The sequence below is a fragment of the Genypterus blacodes genome, unplaced genomic scaffold (assembly GCF_046128005.1).
Source record: "Genypterus blacodes isolate CSIRO-AG114 ecotype Tasmania unplaced genomic scaffold, CSIRO-AGI_Gbla_v1 ptg000003l_1, whole genome shotgun sequence".
Lineage (NCBI taxonomy): Eukaryota > Metazoa > Chordata > Actinopteri > Ophidiiformes > Ophidiidae > Genypterus > Genypterus blacodes.
In genome coordinates, this window is record NW_027466817.1 from 10,096,980 (window position 1) to 10,114,623 (window position 17,644).

Below are 17,644 nucleotides of genomic sequence, written 5' to 3' on the forward strand. Positions count from 1 at the left end.
CAGCTAAACATCTCACACCACTGCTTCACTTCACGTCACTGTGCTTCCTTCTTTCAGCTCTGCAACATTTACATAATCACCAGGGAGCCACGTTTCCTCCCTCAAGACGCAGTTTCACAACTCGCTTCCTCTCGCACCTTTTCCCCTTTCTCTTTCCTGGTTGTGCTACCCGTTTAAGTCGTGAGCTTCTTTCTTCTTTCACCTCCTTCCTTCCTTTTCCCCCTCATTCCTTCTTTTCCCTCATTCGTTCCCTCTTCTTTTGCCTCCTCCCCTCTGCTTTTCCCCTCCTTCCTTCCTTTCCCACTTTCCGTCTTCTTTCCCCTCCTAATTCCTAACTTTTCCCTTCTTCCTTTTCTCTTTTACTTCTTTACCCTCCTTCCTTTGTTTCTCTCCTTTCCTCTCTTGCCTCGTTCCCTCGTGTCTCCCCTCCTTCCCCCATCGTTTCCCTCCTTCCTTCTTCTCCCAGTTCTCCACTCCGAGCGATTGTCTTGTGATCTTTTATATTATATATTTTCAATTAGAACGGCTTTATATTTCTCTGCTCTTTTCAATATTCATATATTTGCTATATATTTGAATAGAAATATATATGTACATACTTTTGAAAAAACAAACATATATCATATCTTTTTCTTTTTTTCTATTGCGAGAGCCCTGATGTTACGCTTTGCGCCGCGGCAAAAACGTTTGGAGCAACTCTTTTTTTTGGAACGTTCTTTGTGATGGGATTAAGCTTTGGGAGAAGTATGGGGAGAAAATTCAACTTAAAGTTAACGTATAGATACAGTACCATGCGTAAAGCTAAAAATCAATGCCGGTAAAGTGGAGGGACTCGAAACCATCTGTACTCTTTCAGAGGACCGGATTCTCTTCACCTATGTAACCCCTCCCACTTTCCTAAGAGCCCTAACATAATTTCTTTAACATACTTGTCACATGTATCCCCCCGTCGCTCTGAGCATTTCTTTGTGTGTGTGTGTGTGTGTGTGTCTCACAATGTGCACAACTCTCTGAATGTCTTTGTCCGTTCATAAATTTAAAGATCGCTTCTACTATATGACTTTTCTTGTATACATCTGTCAAGATTCGGTGTCTTCTCATTTATATATTATATTATTTAGCTCTGCCAAGGACATTATATCGTTTGTCCGTCTGTCCATCCACTATCAGCACTTTTATATTTTGTACTGTAACTTTTGAACTGCGAGTCATAGCCCCCCCCCCAGGCTCTATATGCATCATCCATATAGGCCACACACCGAACCATGTCGGCCATGTTTTTGTATCTCCTCCTATAATTTCGGATCAATTGTCGCAATCCTGGTTGAGTATATAACCTTTTAAATGTCTCGCACGCCATCCTGTCTGTGCATATTCGACCTCATTTCTATCTCTGTCTGTCTGTCTATGCTATGCAGTATGCCAGCATTAGGTCACAGTGAGACTGTATGGATATGATGGGGGGCTGGGTTTGGGTGGGAGATGTGATCAGGGATTAAAGCAGGATCAGGTCAAAATGAGTTAAATAAAGAATAATTGTGGCGCAACGACAAATGATCGAAGGTTGTCTTCCAATGCCATTGTGAAAGAGGGAAGAGAGAGAGAGAGAGAGAAAAACTGAAAACCTTCCTTATGGTTTTGGAGTTGCTCTCCCTTTAAGCCACTCCCTCTTCGGAATATCTTCAACCTCATTTCTTAAGTTACATTTACAAAATAAAAGTTCAAAATGCCGGACCAAATTAGGATTTGCGTTGTTACATAGTCAGCATCGTCGTCGTCGTTAGTGTGTCCCCCCTCACAGGTAGAAAATGAACAGTAGGGGGAGCTGTTTTGACACAGACATCTGCCCGAGAGGTCAGCATACAGATTGATTTTAAAAAGGTCCACTGTTGGTGTGTGCCTGCCACATGTATACATATATATATTTACACATATACACCCACACACGCACACACGCAGGCTTGTGAAGGTTCTGTGACTTGGATCCACTCTGACCTTTTTCTTAGTGCACGAGATTTTGTTTCTGTCAGGAAATAAACAAAACTGAAGCATGAAAACAAAGTTTGGATTTGTCTTTCGGATGACGCGATGCTCAATGTGTTTTATCTCCTCCATTATGAGTTTGTTTGTAAAAAGCATCGCTTGAGACAACGATGCTTGTGTCATCCAGTGCATGTGGAAGAAAACCCTCCACACCTCAATAGCAGTTTTGAGACATGAATGACCTCAGGGAGCCAGTGTAACACCACAGTTGGTGGTTTATGCATACAGTAGAAGCATCCTGCCGTGGCATTAATGCTGTGATATGAGCTCTTCCTCTATCAGAGACCAGAAAAGAAAACTTAAAAACAGCTCTGCATCAAACTGGAGCAACCTGCTTCATTCTGTTGCTGTCTTGATTACAGAAAATCAGACAGTGCACTTGGAAAGCATCTTGTGCATAAGTACGGCGTCAGCAGACAATGAGAGCAAAAACGAGAAAATGAAAAGAGCAAATTAAGTGTAAAGATAAACCATCTGTGTTTTGGCGAATCTCCAGTGTGCTGAAAGAAGAGAGAGTGACACAATACAAGTAGAAAGAAATCAGGCAGAAAGAAAGCCAAACCCCTGTGCTGTGAAGACCCAAATCTGACCCCACATACAGTAGTGTCGACAGACCCGACCGGACCCCTGCAGCCTGGCACCGCGCAGGCATCGGCGGGTCAGCTGTGCATGTGTGTGTTCCCTTAGGGGCTCTAGGCGAGAGCCGTTTTGAGCAGCATTCTATGAAGAGTTACAGTGACAGGCCCCAGACTGCAGGTTACACCAGTGTGTAGGACTTAGAATAGGCACCTGCACCTGCATCTCTCTGCTTCTGTAGTCTGCCAAGGCCTGACGAGCTGCTCTCCAAGAGAGAGTCTCTGGATCCCCCCATTTTGGAGGAGGATGAGGAGGCACCTCCAGGGGTCCCTCCTGTGGCCCCCATTGCCCCACCAGAGGATGATGCAGCAGCAGCAGTAGCAGCAGCAGCTGCTGCTGCACTCTGGGCAGCTGAAGCAGAGGAGCCGGGCATGGTGAGAGTCCTCTGGGGGAGAGTGGAGCCGCTAGAGCAAGCAGACGCTCCTCCGCTCCCACTACATCCACCTCCTGGCCCACTGCCTCCTGTCGCTCCTCCAGAGGAAGCCCCAGAGGACGTGAGGTTGGCCAGGCCAGAGTGGCCCATCGTATGGGCCTGCTGCTTTGCAGAGTCCATAGTGATGTGGCGTCCCTGGGTGTGGTAAGACCGCTGTGCTAGTCCACGTATGGAGGCCTCGCGTGGTGGAACGACTGGGCATGGGTCATGATGCTCTGACTGCTTTCTGAAGAAAGGATCTGTCTTCATGTAGAGGGGTAAGTTACAGTAGTCACCTGGTGTAAGAGGGGAAAACAATGTGACTGAAAAAACCAAGACAGTAACACAACAGAATCTACTCTGATCTGAAATGCTGAGAAATATATTTAAATATATTTCATCACTCACTCTTGGCGCGGTGTGGGATGGGCACAGCTACATTCTTGCCACGGTCATAGTCCTGGGGTTTGGGCGGTGAGGCGGTGAAGCGGCAGATTCCTGGCTCTGATGGCGTGCTCATGGAGGTCATGCTGTCTGCATTATCATTGGTTCCTGTGGTCATCTGGTCAGATGAGCTGTCAGAGATGAAGCACTCTGTGATTTCAAACTTGGCGTGCTGCAGGTGTTCTTCCAGCTTGGCGTGCTCGTATGCCCGTGCTAGCTCCTCATAGGTGGAAGAGGCACTCTCAGTAGACACCATGCTGTTCCGTCCCTTATCTATAGAAGAGAATGCAGAGGAAATGCAAAAATTACGTTTCACCTTTCACAAAGGAAAGCTAGAAATTGAAAGCTATTTTCAAAGAGTAGCCATTCAAACTACATGCAGCTTGTGATTTAACTACTAAACAAGTATTTGAGTGAGTTAGCCCACCTGTGTCCTGGGAGAGGCTGGCGCTGTAGCTGTCACTCTCGGTGACGGTGATGCCATGCTGGGAGCCGACGGTGCGCCAGTCTGAGGTGAGCGTACGAGCCGGCGTGGAGGCCTGGCACTTGGTCAGGGTCCACTGGCTGGAGTAGCGGTTCCTGATGCTGTGGGCTGACTTGACGCTCTTCCTGGACACAGGGTCTGGTAGCGAAGTGAGAAGAAAAGAGAGTGTGAAGGCGTGAAGATGTTGATCAAGATGTTAAGGTCTATCGAATACTGGCTAATTTTGACGTTCTAATCAAGGTTGTATTAATAATGCAATGTATCAAGGAAGTTCCTTTATACGAAACCCTGCTGACTTGAAATCTTGTACTTACTGGTTCCTGGTCTGATGTCCGACATGTCGATCAGAGGACCCGTGTTTTGGATGAGGGCAGGGTGATGGACAGACACGCCTGTGCAGAAGCTCTGGGGGTTTCCGGTTTGGTTGAACTCTGTGTCCGTCACAGGGATCGTGGCTTTATCCTCGCCTGTTCGAGACAAATCAACATTTCAGAGAAGCACAGATGAAAGCCACAGCATCGAATGTGTTTGCAGAATTGGCTGAAATCCAGATCATAATCCATAAATGGAGGGGCCACTCCCACTCTACTATCTCACAGACACTGAGCAATACTTTTACAAAACATGATGTTCAGGTCTACCACCTCCGCAAACTGCAACAGAAGCAGGACAAACACAGGACTCAAACACAAGCTCTCTCTCTCTCTCTCTCTCTCTCTCTCTCTCTTTCTCTCTCTCCCTCTCTCACCAATTTGCTTGATCCCCTCTTTGTCCTCGATAAGCAGCTGGACTCTGGGGATGTCGATGTGCAGCCGTGGGCCCTGAGGAGGTCCTTTCACTGGGGTGTCAAAGCTGCGGTTGTTTTTGCTGCACAAACACAATTTTTTTTAGAAAATGTGAATTGGTGAGTTCAACTCCATATATTCCACACCAATTCTGCCACTAGGAGCAGGAAATACAAGTCTTACCTAATCAGCATCTCTGCAAGACTCTTGGCATCTAGACAGAACAGAAAACAAAAGTTTACAATGTTTGTTTTTTTCATTAGATTAATGAGACTTTAATCTGATTTTAATCTTAATATGATCCAAAGTACTGCCTTCATTGATGTGCTCTTAATTTACTAAAAGGCCTGGAAGACACATTTGCAAATTCCCTTTTCTAGGATTCTTAGGACTATAGAAACCTTTCAGTGATCCTCTCTCTCTTCCTTTTCCTCTCACCTCTTAGCCTCTTTAGCCTCTTTTCCTTGCGCTTCTTGCGGATGATGAAGAGGAGCGCGACACCCAAAGTGACCAAGATGACGGGACAGCCGATGGAGAACAGCTTCTTCACGTCGTCGTTCTTTTCCAGGGGGGATTTGATCGGAGGGATAGTACCTGTTCATACCCAGGAAGAGCAGGGCTTACACACTACACTTTCACCAGCATAGAAGAGGACAATGTCATTCAACTCCCCAGGTCGGTTAAAACAAGCTCTACTCACTGCCGTCGTAATCCAGGGTAGCAAACTGGGAGCTCTGGTTTCCGCAGCCAGCACTGTTACAAGCCTTCATCTTCAGCTCGTACCAGGTGGCCTCTCGCAGCTCCGCCAGGAATACGTCTGTGGTGGCGTTGGTCCTCACACTCTGCCACGTCCACGTACCTGAAAGAGACACACACAATTTTTCTGGTTACACTTTACACAGAAGATTTTCTTTGTTTGATATCATTAATTCAAACCTCATCGATCTACTCACCTTTGGGCCTAAATTCTAGTATAACGGCACTGATTGGACAGCCTCCACTCGCCCAGCCCTGCAGGTTGAGGCGGGCATGGCTGGAGTTAAGGTGAGTGAAGACCGGCTGGTCCTTGTTGAATTGGGGCTCTGTAAGAGAAACAACGTTAGGATTCTGGAAAATAGGAAATAATAGAAATAAGTGCATCAAAATAATCCAATCGAACCGAATCATGGTAGAAATTAAGGATTGGTGAGGCATCGAATTGCTCAGTAATTAATTGTTAAGGTAGAAAATCACCCTGGGGCCAAAGATTTACACCCCTTGTGAATAAAAAAAAAAAATCAAAGTTCATAAACAGCAATAAGACTCCTCCATTCAGCAGCAGATGGAAAAGGAAAGACAAAGGAATTCACTTTGTCTCATTTGCAATATGAATGCAAATGCTGTTACACCTGGGGTCGTGTGTTTGTGTGTTTGTGTGTACATACGTGTGTGGGTATGTGAGCGCGTGTGTGTTACTGCTGGAAAACAAATGATCACTTAGCTTGAGTTACGTGAAAAGATAGAAATGAAGAACTAACTCAAGCACGTTTGGATGCAGATGGAGCCAAACTGAACATGAAATGAAATTTGGAAATAAGGACTGAACGTGTGTGTGTGTGTGTAGTTAACCTCCCACCCTTTTGGACCTACACTTCTTCCTCTCCGGGCCCTCTTACCTCGGCCGTGGGTCTTGGCCTCGATGATCTCGCTGATGCGTCCCGCCCCCACGCTGTTCTTGGCGGCCAGCTTGACTTTGTACCAGGTGCCGCAGCGCAGGTTGTCAAGTTTGAAGGAGCGCTCGCTTGAACTGATGAAGACGTCCTTCCACTCCTCTGTGTTGTCCACAGAGTACTGCAGCACAAAGCCTGCACATACACACACACACACAAACACACAATGGAAAAAGTTATCCACAATGTGGAATGCTAGTAAGATTGTCTCTCTCTCTCTCTCTCTCAACTCAAATAAATAAATAAATCATATTAATCTAATTTGTCTGTATTATTACATATTTTGGACTATTTTCATTCCCGTTAAACAGACTGAGCTCAACTGTATGACATCACTGCCACTACTGGCCACCAGATGGCAGAGTCACATTGCATGTCTCTCGTACGCTCTCCGTCGGGCCCAGATGTAAGACGCCTCGCTGCTCTCCGTCTACGCCGCCATTAGTGATCTACAACCCCCAAGACTGGGATGGCGCTGACTGAGCATCTATGCAAATGAGGCTTTGCAATATGGTGACTGTTTTTATAATCAGCTGCCTCACAGAGCACATAGACACTTCCTCTGCCTGTCTCTTTGTCTTCATCTCTCTCTCTGTCTTTCTTTCTTTCTCTTCTTACTATCTCTTTTCTTTCTTCCTCTCTCCCTCTCTCTCTCTCTTTCTCTCTCTCTCTCTCTAACACAGAACAATAAAGTATGAAACATCAGCAGGGTTACAGTGGATGTCCTGCAGGGTTTCAGAGTTTTGAGGGTTTCGTAGTCGTCATTGTGAATGTCAAGTGTGTGGAGAAGACAGGGAAAGGAAAAGACAGGGAAAGACAAGACACAACAGGATGAGACGGGACAGGAGAGGAGAGGACAGAGACAAAAAAGAGACAGGACAAGGCAGGGAAAGACAGAACAGGACAAGACATTAAAGGAAAGGAGAGGACAAGATTGGAGAGGACAAGATAGGACAGGACAGGACAAGAAAGGACAAGACAAGAGGATAGGAAAGAAAAGCACAGCAAAATATGAGACACAACAGGACAAGTCGCGTCAGGACAAGACAAGACAAGACAGGATAGGACAGTCTTTAAAAAGAAAGTTAAATCATAACACAAACTGCATCATAAACAGACCTTGTCTTCTCTCCAAAGCTTTTCAAAAGAAGAAGAACATCCAACCAGAAGAAATGCAGACAGTTTTTCTTCCTCTTTCCTAAATCTAACAGTTTCCATAGTTCATGGAAAAGGTTTTTTGGCTTATATTTGATATTTATCTTTAAATGTCATCATGATGCTCCTTTTGGAGACCTTGGCCTAAAGGTTCCCATAATCATTCAAAGCAATGGTTTAAATGTGGTTTTGCAGTTTTATTTTCTGACAGCCATGCGTGGCTAAAAGTCTTTTTGGGCCCAAGGGCAGCACAAAATGTGCAGCTCAGAATTTTTACATTATGCTAAAAACCCTCCGGAGCACAGCGCCGCCTCTGGGGACCTGATAGATTCATAGAGCTATAAGGAGTGACAAGGAGACACACAAATTATCAAAAGACATTGCAAAATCCTCCGCTGGGTGGATGCTGACTTTGAACCGTGTGCACAAAAGAGAACGAATCACCAAAAATCAGATAATCGAACAGACGTATAGTTAACAAGACAGCATAAAGCCCGGGTAGCAATCAATAAACTGATAGGCAGAGTTAAGAGAAGGAGACAGACAGAGGGCAAAATAAGAACAGAACATTCTACCCCTGCCACAAATACTGGAGACGATGCACAAACTCAAATAGCAGACTAATAGATGGACAGAAAGAGAGAGATGGGAATCCACAGACAGACAGGTAGGCAGACGGACAGGAGGGTGCACATACCTCTGATCGAGCTCCCTCCGTTGTCTCCTGGTATCCAGGCCAAAGTGATGGAGGAGGTGGAGGTAGTGGAGACTGTTAGACGAGGCTGATCTGGAGGAACTGTAGAAACACATAAAGGCAGATGTAGAAACACCTAAGTACATTTTCCCCAGAATTGTATATTACTGTTACTTTATTATTAGTATCTTTGTTTTTGGCAAAACTTCTACTTCTAATCCACTCCACTTTCAGGTGGAAACATTGTGTAAATGTGTCATCATTATGCTTTCTTGCCTGTTTTCTGTCAGAGTTGCGTTTTCCTACCTTGCACCAAAAGGTTCACTATGATGGTGTCGAAGCCCAGCGTGTTGGTGGCCGTGCACGTGTAGTAACCAGAATCTTCTGCTTTGACAGAGCGCAGCACCAGCGTCCCGTTGGCCAAGATGAGGCGCTGGCCATCAAGAGACACCGGGATGGCGGTGTCCTCACTGAGACAGGTAGAGAGAGAGACAGAAGAATACAATAAGCAACATGAGATATATCATGTTTCCCAAAATAACAGGAAAAAAATCGAAAGTCCAGAAGTCCGTAGCATGAAGAATCATGTCATCTACAGTAGAAGAGTGGAAGTCAAGCAATTCTATAATACTCAAAGTTTTTGGGGGCAGGGTTGAGTACTTCTAACCTTTTTTGAAAACCATGAAAAGTACAACATTTCAATGGAAATTCAGGGATAACATTTGCAAGCCTGCTATGAGACCTTGTATTCACCCTTTTGTGTGTCAAAGCTGATGCTACCTTGAACATGGCCCATTGTGTGTGATAATTCACAGGGCAAAGAGGAAGGATAGGCTTAAATAGAATGACAGCCCGCTTACTACTTCTGAGATCCCATCGCAATGGGGAGAGCAACCAGATAACCTTATGTGGACTCGAGGTGTAAGTAAGACCCATGATTGGATCTCAGTATCCGGATACAGAGAACAGCACGTTAGTCTGTGTCTCGATTGTCGTCATGAAGCTTTCTTACCTGTCTTTGGTCCATTTTATAGTTGGGGTAGGTTCTCCCACCGAGCTACAGGGCAGTCGCACCTCCTTCATCCAAGGAGTCGTCACGGTGCCTCCAAAAGACAGAATCTTAGCCGGGGCTGATTACAGACATGGAGACAAACAGAGGCAGTACTCAGGTTAACAGTCTGACACGGCATAAGAAACACAACATACTTAATATCTGTTTATCCCACCGTTCACACACAACACACAAGTGATGAGGAGGAGTCTTACACTCGGGATCAATACAAACCACATCAAGTGAAAGTGAAGATGATTTGTTTTCTGTTTTCTCTCCATAAAAAGGATTTATGGATGATAATGTGCAATTTATTTCCCGTGACTCACAAAGACCTGCTGTACCTGTGACACAACTGAGCGAAAAATAGAGTCAGAAGAAAAGCAGAAGGAAAAAATAAATCACCCAGGCTCTCTCTGTCTCCTTCTTTCCCTCTCCTCTCTATCTCTTTCTCCCTCACCCCATCTTTCACTCTTATTCTCCTTCTTTCTCGCTCCCTCTCTCTTTCTCACACTTTTCCCCTTTCACCCCATCTCTTCTTCCTCCTTTCTGTCTTTCCCCTCCCTCTGTCCCTTCCTTGAGATCTCCTTCTTTCTCCCCCTCTTTTGCTCACTCCGTTTCTCCCTTCATCCTCCCTTATCCCTGCCCCTCCCTTATTTCTCCCTTTTTTCTCTACCTGTCTCACTTGATCATGCCCTTTCTCGCTTTTTCCGTCTTCTTTCCCTCCATCTCTTGTCCCCCCTTCTCCATCCCTCTCACCCTCCCTCTCTCTTCCCTTCTCTCTCTAAGGTTGAATGAAGCATTGAGCGGGCAACAGAGGACACTGCCTCTACAGCTACCGATCGGCTGACACACACACACACACACACACACACACACACACACACACACACACACACACACACACACACACACACACAGGAACAAACAGATAAAGAAAAGGATGACAATGGAAGTGTACTCGATTCTGCCCGTCTTTTAATCCACAGCTTATTGATTTAACAGCCCTCTTCATTTTCTGAACTCTCTGCCTCTTCTTTTGTCCCGTGCATCACTTTGCTCTCTTCTCTTCATATCACTTTCTCTTCTCTTTTCTCCCTCCACCATCCCCGCCTTTTCCTGCCCCCTCTTATCATTTCATCGCTCCGGGGGCCTTGTATGTGGCGACCCCTGAACTCCGGAATCAATAGCGCAATCTGCTCAGCTGCATTAAGTGAAAACAGACGGACGTGTAAACAGAAGGAGCGGGAGAGAAAACAGAGAGAGCAAGGAGGAAAGTGCTTCTAAGAAAGGGAGAGAGAGCGAGAGAGGAGGCAGACAATAGGACTGTGTACTTTTGTATCGTGAATGAATATATGCATTCTTTAAAACTTGTAATTTAGCCTCTTTGTATGTATGATCTTATACATACACATGCGTAGAATACGACAGCCAAATGCGTTTAGAAGCAAGTTCATTTTAAAAGCATGACAATGTGTATGTAGTTAATTTTCCATATGCAGTCTCTTGTTGTGCTAGTAATTGTTCTTCAATCAAACTTTCGCCTGTGTGCAGTCAGTGAGTCTCTTCTTGTTGGTTACGGACATTTCAACATTTGCTAAAAGAGGGGCTACTTCTGCTGTGTGAAATGGAAATCAGAAATCAGAACAGAAAACCTGCTGGTTTATGGCCAAACACCAACAAGTGAGTGACGATGACTCAGCGACTGCATTAGCATTAGCATTAGCATTAGCTGGATGTACTCCCGGTGGAATGACATCTCACTCCAGATGTGACACTAATCCAAAATCCCTTCTTGATCCATGACACAACATTCTCGTTGTAGCAGCCACACTGAGTTCTTAGCCTTAGCCAGTCTTAGCCACGCCACAGAATGTCCAACCTGAGCTACATTTGAACAATGACTAGAAGCTGTGCTGCTGCCGCTGCCAAAAGATGAGTTTCTTTCCAGACGACCATAAGTGTGAAAATATTGCACTTGGTTCAAGCAGACGGCGAGAATGATGCGCTTATATGAGGTAATAATTTCATCAGTGATGCTAATTTTGGTAAATTACACATAGGCTGTAAGCCCTGGAGGCTAAATCATAGCCTTCATATTCTAGAGAAGAATTTGTGATGTAGCTGCGCCATGTGAATGCTAATTACTGACCATAGTGAGAGAAAATGTTAACTCTGTATTGAGCCTCATATTACTGAAAATTTAATCTGAAATATTGTGATATTATGACAATCTGACTCAACCTTAGTGCACGGATAAAGGTAAGTAAGGGAACAAATAAATAAAGGATAATGTACATCTGCCTCACCCTTGGCAGCTGGCTCCACTGTCACCTTCTCGCTGTAGTTACCCCGGCCGGCCGTGGTGACAGCAGCGGCCCAGATCAGGTACTGCTGCCGGTGGTTGAGATGGGTGATGCGGTAGAAGAGAAGCTCTGGATTGGCTTCGTACTCGCTGGGCATCTGCAGGGAAGCAGAAAAATTTAGAAAGATTGAGTGTTTGGTGAGGACAAAATAAAAGGAAGGGACTGTGTTTTAAGAGTCAGTTAAGAATTACTTAACAAAAGAAAACAAAATCAATACAGGAATGTAACATGACAAGGGATTCAAACAAATCGGATTCAAAACGAGACATCTGTGCTCCCGTCTCCACGACCTGGACCGGGATAAGTGGTGAAAAGGGTTAGATGGATTAATTCAATGTATGCATTTAATACACCCTCCCCTGTTATTCCATATCTATACTCCAAAGGGAATGAAAACAAGCCCTTTGGATGAAATTCTCTTTTTTTTGTTCTGGTAACAATTGCCTCTGTCATTGTGGAAAACCTGCAGCATACTTCATGTCAAATAAGGTAAAGATCATGGTGTCGCATTCCCTGAGCAGCAAGTGAACATCATGCTAACTGGAGTCAAGCCCTTCTGTGATGCAGAGGCTGTGGACATATTATGATAAGGCAAAATTATCTGGGGGGATGAAGCTGAAGAGGAGGAGAGGGAGGCGGGGGGGTACAAAAGGAGGAGAGCAAAACCACCCCCTTTTCCTCCTCTACTGTCCCGAGGGAGGCAAACAGAGATATGAGACAGAGGGAGACAATGGGGGACAGACAAATGAGACAGTCAGAGATATCAGGAACAGTCATTCACTAATGAGGCCTTTACACTGCAGGCGTCAGCATGACAGGAGAGGAGGAGAGGATAGAGAGAGAAAGAATGAGAGGGGAGGAGAGGAGGCTGGAGAGGAGAGAGAGGAGGAGAGGGGGATGAGAGAGAGGAGAGGTGAGGAGCTCACATAGGAAGACATATAGATAATGAAGGATGCACACAGGCAGGATCAAATACACACAACATACATATGCACTAACTGATAGAGGAAGCTCACACATACACACAAACACACACACACACACACACGCACATGACCTGGAGGTGGATGTGTAATTGCAGTGTGTTTAACTCAGCCGTGTGTGTGCTGTCTAGACGTATACACATCACTGTCCCTTCAACACACACATAACCTCGCTTTCTGTCTGCCACTCATACACCAATTACACTTTTCCTTCAACACACACACACACACACACACACATGCCATCCTGCCCATTTCTGCGATGTGAAATGTGGGTGATGCCTTTGCCTTTGGTTCACAAAATGCCTTTGGTGATCAACAAAAATTACATCCAAGCCATTCAGTTGATTAGTGTCTTCATTTAAAAGTTCAGTTTTGATTCAATCTCTCACTCGGCCCAGTAGAGAAGCAGCAATCACAAAGCTCCTGCCTGGATACGCACAGTGGCTTTTGACAGACCGTGGAAAGTCTGACTTTCCTCGCAAGAAACACTGGCAGGTTTGAAGCTATAATGATTGTTTATTTGTTGAGAGCAAGCATTTTTTCATAGGATACAGTGACAATGCCATTTGAACTTTGTTGCCTTTTTGAAAATTCACCCATATACCATATTCTCAGACTACATTAGATTACATCATACCAAAGTATACCATATTGTTCTACATATTACTCCATATTTAACTTATATCAATGATACCTATATTATATTGTGATATAAAATTATGTTAAATTACGTCATGCCAAACTGCATTATACTGTATTGTCTACCACATTGTATTTAGATTATATGTTACTTTGATATTTAAACGAATGAATGATATGCTACTTTTCTGGCATATACAAAGATGCTGCTCTTATCTCCTCTTATCTCCATCTAATTGAAATCTTTCTTTAGACCCATCAGTACGACACGGGTTTACATTTGACTGACTGACGGGCGTGCAGGTGCACAGATGAGATGAAGATACCAGCGTCAAATGTCTGGAGGAGTGGGTGAATGCGACAGGCCGGCGATCCTGGAAGGCGCCGCAGTGTTGCCGTGTTGTGTCTCAGCCTGCTGGCTTGTCTGCGCAACGGTTTATTCCTGGCAAATAGATTCTGGTATTCATGTTGTTTCTCACATTTATGAGCGGGCCGTCACGGAGGAATCCACCAGGCTTTTTATTACTTCCCCGTGTTCGCTGTTCATCATCCATCCTTCCTCTCCGCCTATCCCTTACCCCACTGCGCCATCTTTCCCCTCTCTTCCTGCCATCACTCTTCATCCCTCTCTTCTCCACTCCGCCTCTCCCTCGCCACATTACCCTGTCATCTGTGGGCCCGCTCCCTACTTTCCTACCATCTATCCTCCGACACCCCCCCTCTGTTTTACATCTTCCATCTGCATTTCTCGCTCCGACTCTCACGTATATATCTGTGCTGTTTCCCCCCCCCCCTCTCTCCTCTCCCTGCATCTATCTCTACACTTCCCATGACAGGCAGAGGTATGGACGGAGGAATGGATGGATGCATGGATGGATGGGTGGCTGCATGGTAGGAGGAGGCAGGGAAGGAAGGAGGAGTGACAAAGTGTGTATTTCTGTAACGGATATTAAAATATTCCTCCGGCGTGGAGATAGCGGTGATCCGGGGAACGATAGAGCGAGATAATGAAAGAGGAACAAAAGTACTCCCCACGCGGCGTGTCTGACCCCCCCATCCCTCCTTCCTTCTCTCCAGTCGCACTCATTTACATAGTAATCATCCCAAACTCTGCATGGGGGCTTGGTGGGGAGAGAGAGAGAGAGAGAGAGAGAGAGAGAGAGAGAGAGAGAGAGAGAGAGAGAGACAGAGAGAGAGAGAGAGAGAGAGAGAGAGAGAGAGAGAGAGAGAGAGAGAGGTGTGATTTGTGAATGAGGGAGTGTGTATATTTCGAGAGAAGCACATTTTTATGGTGAATGTGTGTTAGTGTTTGTACAAAACTGTGGGTGGGATTCGCTTTTCAATTCACATCGTCATAAAAACAAGAACTGCATAAATGCATGCAACTATGCATGGTGCGATAAATTCACGAGTGTCTGTGTGACTCTGTGTCTGTGTGACTGTGTGTGTGTGTGTGCAAGAGCGTGTATTTGCTATCGGCTTGTTTTCTGCCCTCGTTGATGAACAGATGAGGTTGTCCTGGCAACGTGATGAGACGCAGATATGCAAATGAGGCTTGAGGGTGAGCTTGCACGCACACACACTGCGGTATGAGGAGAGCTCATTTCACACACACACATCCTGCTGAGACTGCAGCACTAGACCACACACACACACACACACAGGCACACACTAACCCACAAAACACACAAAAAACAGCACAAGGTCATAATCAAATCAGTGTTCTATTTTACTAATTTAGCATCGCATAAAACACCTAACAAAAACTACACCGAGGATCTTCACCTTCTCCTCATCATCCTCAGACAGTTTTTCCCCTTTCCTGACTCACGAGCATCCCGATCCCATAACTCTATGCCCCCGCACGTGTAACTCACCGGCTGGCCTGAGCCGGGGCTGGAGCAGTAGATGGTGTACTTGCGGATGATTCCGTTCGGCTTGTGGGGCGGCAACCAGGACACCACAACGCTACTGGAAGAGGAGGGAACAGATTTGATTCCAGCTGGAGGTCCAGGGTCTGAAAACATAAAGGCAGAGAGAGTGAGATGTACATCAGTTACAATCTTCAGTATACAGAACGCAGGACCCATAGCTTTGGTTGTGTACTTCAGTTTTATCGATTACAAGATGTCAAAAACCTCCATGTGTAGCCGGCAGGTTGCTGGCTCAGTTGTAGGTTATCATTAACAAAACCTCAAAGCCAAAGAATAACGATAATAAAAATATTTGTTCATGCCATTTAACCCATCATCACCCGTGAGGAGCAGTGGGCAGCTGCAGTCCAAACGCCAGATCTAAAGGCTACTGCTTTGGTCAAGGAAGGTGGCAGGAGTATAAGAGTCTTCCTGTGAGAAACGTACAATAAGGAGACTCAAAAACTTAACTCAATTGTTTCTATTTTTCCTCCATTATCTGCCGTCTCTTCACTCTAAACAGCCTAATCTATGGAGGGTGTCACTAATGACGCAGAGGACTGAAAAACTGGTCGAGAAAGAGAAACAGTCTGTAATAGTGTACTCATAGTAAACACACATGCATGAATATACACACGATGACCCAACGGTTTGGCCACAAAGGTGTGTGTGTGTTTGTGTGTGTGTGTCTGTCTACTGTTTTGGTGTCTGTAGAGACACAGAGAGAGAAAGACAGGCTGACAATTGGCTGTTTGCACAATTCTACTGCAAACACTTATTTGTAAACATATGCTGGAGACAGACAGACGTGAGGGCAGAATGAAGTGTGTGTGTGTGAGCGAGAGAGAGAGAGAGAGAGAGAGAGAGAGAGAGAGAGAGAAGAGAGAGAGAAGAGAGAGAGATTGCCCCCAGACAGTGTCAGTCCGCATCAAGCAGCAAGAGACAGTTTGTCCCTAAACACACACCCACACACACCCACCCACAGAAAGACAAACACAATACACATTTTGTAGAGAAGAGAGTGAAATGACACTTTTTAGTATCTCAGTTTCTCTCTCTCTTGCTCTCTCTCCCTTGCAATCCCCTTTACCCCTCATTTTCTCCGTCTCCAGACACCGGCGCTCTCTCTGCTGGGCCCCGGGGACGGGAAAGGAGAGGCGGATACGGATGTAATCCACAGTCCGCCGGTGTAAGCACAAAATTAATTCTCTCTAAGCCACAAAGACTTAATCCCTCTCCTTGCAGGCTGAGCCGAGACGTGCGCGCAAACACTAACACGGACGCAGCTACACACACATACCTGTGCGCCAGAAATGTTCACATTCAAACACACACACATATCTTAAGGCTCCTTAGTCACACACCCACACTCTTTGGATTTGTAATTCTCATTAGCAGTGGTAATGGCACAAAGAGGTTTTAATCAGTAACCTCAGACCTTTTGCCTGGGCCCCCCACACTGATCCAAAGCTTGAGGTAAAAAAAAAAACAAATACAACGCTTAGATCAAATCTGATGCTTTGGCCACAATACTGTTCAGTGATTGGTTTGTCCCTTACATCCCACATGCAGGTGGAAACTTAAATTTGCATCTCCTGGTGATTGAATTCTACAATTGAATTCACGGACACATCACTCTGACTCTAAATCATTTCATTTGTTTGGCTTATGGTCCACAAAGGTAAAATTTGATGATGCGTGGATGATATATCATAACCCAAAGCAGTGGTGTGTACCTACAGCCTCCTGTAGTTTAAAATGTAAAGGAGTTTGAACAAATTTAGAGGAACACTGGCGCCATCGGCCCCTCTCCTTGTTACATCACCGTGTAAAGACGCTTTGCTTTGTAGTATTTCCAAACTTTTATAAATAATTGAAAACAAAAACTTCTTATTTCAATTCAGTTTACTTAGGCATGTAACAAACTAGAAGGGCAAGTCCATGTATATGTCCAAAGTGGTTGTAGAGTTAACCTTGACTATAACCCCCCAGAAATCAAATGTCTTAAAGGCTTTAAGCAATCCAGTGTGGACTCACAGTCTTCCCGTGTCTGGATGTACAGGACATTGCTGCGGACGCCGTCTCCGGCCTGGGTGTAGGCCAGCACCTGGATGCTGTAGTTGGTAAACTTCTCCAGTCCTCTGAGCTCCACTTGCTCCTTGGTGGTGGTAATATTTTGCATCTCTCCCCATTCTGACAAACAAAGATAAAGAGAAGAAACTAAAGAAATGAGTCACATGGGCATTAGCAATTTTTCTAAGGCCAAACATTTCTCTCAAAGTTGCCATAACAACCAAAACCTGCATTTCTTTGTACATTCGACTTTT

At 45.2% G+C, this 17,644-nt stretch overlaps 1 protein-coding gene across 1 annotated transcript in view; it reads right to left on the reverse strand.

Moving 5' to 3' along the window:
- Positions 1 to 1,861: 1,861 nt before the first annotated feature.
- Positions 1,862 to 17,644, reverse strand: part of dscaml1 (Down syndrome cell adhesion molecule like 1) — an 84,806-nt gene continuing 69,023 nt past the window's right edge. The window contains exons 20-35 of the mRNA XM_076141660.1: positions 17,355 to 17,510; positions 15,282 to 15,421; positions 11,723 to 11,876; positions 9,375 to 9,492; positions 8,669 to 8,832; positions 8,366 to 8,464; positions 6,460 to 6,648; positions 5,758 to 5,886; positions 5,505 to 5,663; positions 5,243 to 5,398; positions 4,988 to 5,018; positions 4,768 to 4,886; positions 4,334 to 4,486; positions 3,963 to 4,157; positions 3,500 to 3,808; positions 1,862 to 3,387 (exon numbers count right to left, since the gene is read on the reverse strand). Of these exons, the coding sequence (XP_075997775.1) occupies positions 2,801 to 3,387; positions 3,500 to 3,808; positions 3,963 to 4,157; positions 4,334 to 4,486; positions 4,768 to 4,886; positions 4,988 to 5,018; positions 5,243 to 5,398; positions 5,505 to 5,663; positions 5,758 to 5,886; positions 6,460 to 6,648; positions 8,366 to 8,464; positions 8,669 to 8,832; positions 9,375 to 9,492; positions 11,723 to 11,876; positions 15,282 to 15,421; positions 17,355 to 17,510 (2,858 nt within the window). The 3' untranslated portion in view covers positions 1,862 to 2,800. The remainder of the gene's footprint in view (positions 3,388 to 3,499; positions 3,809 to 3,962; positions 4,158 to 4,333; positions 4,487 to 4,767; positions 4,887 to 4,987; positions 5,019 to 5,242; positions 5,399 to 5,504; positions 5,664 to 5,757; positions 5,887 to 6,459; positions 6,649 to 8,365; positions 8,465 to 8,668; positions 8,833 to 9,374; positions 9,493 to 11,722; positions 11,877 to 15,281; positions 15,422 to 17,354; positions 17,511 to 17,644) is intronic.